At 44.4% G+C, this 2770-nt stretch overlaps 1 protein-coding gene across 1 annotated transcript; it reads right to left on the bottom strand.

The window, feature by feature from the left end:
• On the bottom strand, positions 1–2311 carry LOC310798662 (E3 ubiquitin-protein ligase TRIM21-like). The gene is made up of 2 exons (XM_083661213.1): positions 2172–2311; positions 1–1938 (listed from the first exon to the last, which is right to left on the bottom strand). Exons 1-2 carry the CDS (start codon positions 2194–2196, stop codon positions 308–310), a joined length of 1656 nt encoding a protein of 551 aa, XP_083517339.1. The 5' UTR covers positions 2197–2311; the 3' UTR covers positions 1–307.
• Between the last annotated feature and the right edge of the window lie 459 nt (positions 2312–2770).

Here is a 2770-nt window from a genome sequence, read left to right as displayed (position 1 = left end):
CGTCTCATCTCAACTCCAGCCGGCTGATGGCATCGCCAGAAATTCAGCTTGTCAAGTCGCAGGGGCTGGTTGCAAATAGTTGCAAGTTGCATCCAGTCTCGTTGTGAATCTTTGGTCTAAAGTGGGCTAAAGACAAGTCTGTCAAGTGTTTTTTTCTGTGGTTTTATATAGTAAAAAAAAGAATTAAACATTAGAATGGCTATAACAGTTACCTGAAAAACAACGTAACGTAAATTTGTTATTTTAAATAACAATCAATCTGAGAAAAACAAATGATAGTATAACGATTACTAGACTAGATTAGACTCTAATCTGTGTGATTGACAGGAGAGATGATTAGAGGGGTGGAGTTTTTACCAACACCGGGAGAGAAGTATGGGTAGAGTTTCTCACTGAAGGTGCAGCCAGTATAGGAGTAGATAAGAGCTGCAACATCTACATCATAAAAGGAGACCACGCCCTCCTCATAAGCCACAAACACCCCCACCTTCTGAGGCTTAGATTTCAGAGAGAGGGGGACAGCAGGGCCAGCAAGAGCTTCATACTCCTTTCCATTCCTCAACCATACAGTCCAGTAGCCATTTTGGGGACTTGGTGCGATGTCTCCCTTCCTGTTGATCGACTCTCTGGCCACTCCTAAATCCCACTCAGTCTCCCCTTTAACCTGAACCTCGTAGTAAAACCTTCCTGAAGAGAAGCCAGCCTTTCCTAAAACACAGGCACAATCAGAGAATCTCTCTGGGTTGTCTGGGAGTTTCTTCCCTACAACACCACAATTTACTTGTTTCCCATCATCAGACAGGATGAGATAGGGATGTGCTGTATGAGGATCCAGAGTCACATCCACTGCATACGGCTGGACCCTCTTCAGCTCAACATCAGCACACAGCATCTCCATCTCTTTCTGGAGAGTCTCCTCCAGCTGAGCCACAGCTCTCCTCACAGTCCCATATGATGAGTGATGGACCCTGACCTCTGTCCAGTCCTTGGTGTGTGGAGGAGTGTTTGGGGATGGGATGTTTTGGAGGAGGTGGAGGTGGTCTTCAGTGTAGAGCTTCTCCACCTCAGTGGTTCTCTTCATCAGCTCAGATATTTCGTGTTCCAGCTCTTTGATGAAGCCTTCAGCCTGTTTCTCTGTTGTTTTCTGCTTCTCTTCAATCGTCTCAATGAGCTCAGCCTGGCCTCTCTCCACAGACTGCACCAGAGCAGTGAAGACCTGCACACTATCTGCTATCTCTCTGTCTGCATCCTCCTTGCTGAGCTCTACTGACTGTTTGATCTCCTGAATCTTCAGTTGTCTCTCCTGGATCATCTGCTGAATTTCAGCCTCTGTCTTCCCCAGCTCAGCCATCTTTCCTTCATATTCTACTTTCAGAGGAACAATTTCATGTGACTTGTGGTCTAAAACAGTGCAGAGCAGACACACACACATCTGGTCCGTCTTGCAGAACACCTCCAGTAGTTTATCGTGCTCTTTACACATCCTACCTTCCAAGTCCTCCACAGGATCGATCAGCTTGTGTTTTTTCAGGCTTTTGATTCTGTGATGAGGCTCCAGGTGAGTCTCACAGTAGGAGGCCAGACACACCAGGCAGGACATCAGGGCCTTCAGTTTGGTTCCAGTGCAGTCATCACAGGGAACTTCTCCAGGTTTGGCACAGCGTTGGTCTGGGCAGCTGCTGGCTTTCATCTGAGTTGACTTTCTGAACTGAGCAGCCATCTCAGATATTAAAGTATTAACCCGTAGCTTAGGTCTTATGTCGAAAAGCTCTTTACACATGGGACACTTGCACTGGACACTGATATCCCAGTGCTGTGTGATACAGTTCTTGCAGAAGTTGTGTCCACATGGTGTGGAGACTGGATCAGTGAACACATCCAGACAGATGGAGCACAGAAACTGATCTTCGGATAGGAGACTACTGGCAGCAGACATATCTAGACACCAAGACATAGAGAAAGTGACATATTGTTAACAATACTGTAACACAATTCTTGAATTTTCACATTAGGAAAATATCAAAGTTAGATTATTGGAATATTATCCAAAGTCATTCTGGATTATATGCCTACTATGCCTATCATCAGTGCAAAATGAAAACAGGGAAACATCACTGCTCTGCTATCCGTTTAAACAGTAGACTAAATAATATCTGCTGTAGGCTACTCACCTGTGTACATAAGACTATGCTGCATTGTTGTTATGTTTACTTTTTCTTTAGAGAGAAAGAGAGAGATCAGTGCTGTCGCTCTGAGTTACTCTGAGTTACTTTTAGTTTAATTTCAGCTGAACACGGCCAGATACCTAGATACACACACAACTTCCAGTCACTTCCTGTATCTGTGCCACGGAGGTTTCGCCCATGGATGTATGATAGGGGACGAGCCACGCCCACCCATGCATTCGGACCATTGAGCAACGTCAGAATTTTTCAAAATAAAAGCTTTTATTCAAACTCGATACACAAATTCAACTGATGATATCATACAAATTAAATATACATACCCCTGGAAAAGGTTATATTCCATTTAGATACATATCCTTTGATATATATATAGTAGTGCTGAATTGCTTCCATCACTGCCAATTTAAAAAAATGTATTAAAAATAAAAACTAATGCAGTTAAGTTCAACTCACTGCATACATTGCCAAGCAATTATAATATGCTAGGCATCTCGCATTGAACGCATGTTCAATTATAGGGTCGCCCGCTGCGCGGCCTCGCCCGCCCTGTGCCTCGCCGAGCTGGCCCTGCAGCTGGCATACTA

Source organism: Poromitra crassiceps, assembly GCF_964638095.1.
Source record: "Poromitra crassiceps genome assembly, chromosome: 26".
NCBI classification, from domain to species: domain Eukaryota; kingdom Metazoa; phylum Chordata; class Actinopteri; order Beryciformes; family Melamphaidae; genus Poromitra; species Poromitra crassiceps.
The sequence above is the reverse complement of the archived record's forward strand: the minus strand, read 5'-3'. Positions and strand labels throughout refer to the sequence as shown.

Bases quoted from the DNA above. Each gene is read 5' to 3' on its own strand.
- LOC310798662 (XM_083661213.1), bottom strand. From the start codon at position 2,196: ATGCAGCATAGTCTTATGTACACAG. The intron at 1,939-2,171 runs GTGAGTAGCCTA...CTTGGTGTCTAG, and splicing joins GCATAGTCTTATGTACACAG to ATATGTCTGCTGCCAGTAGT.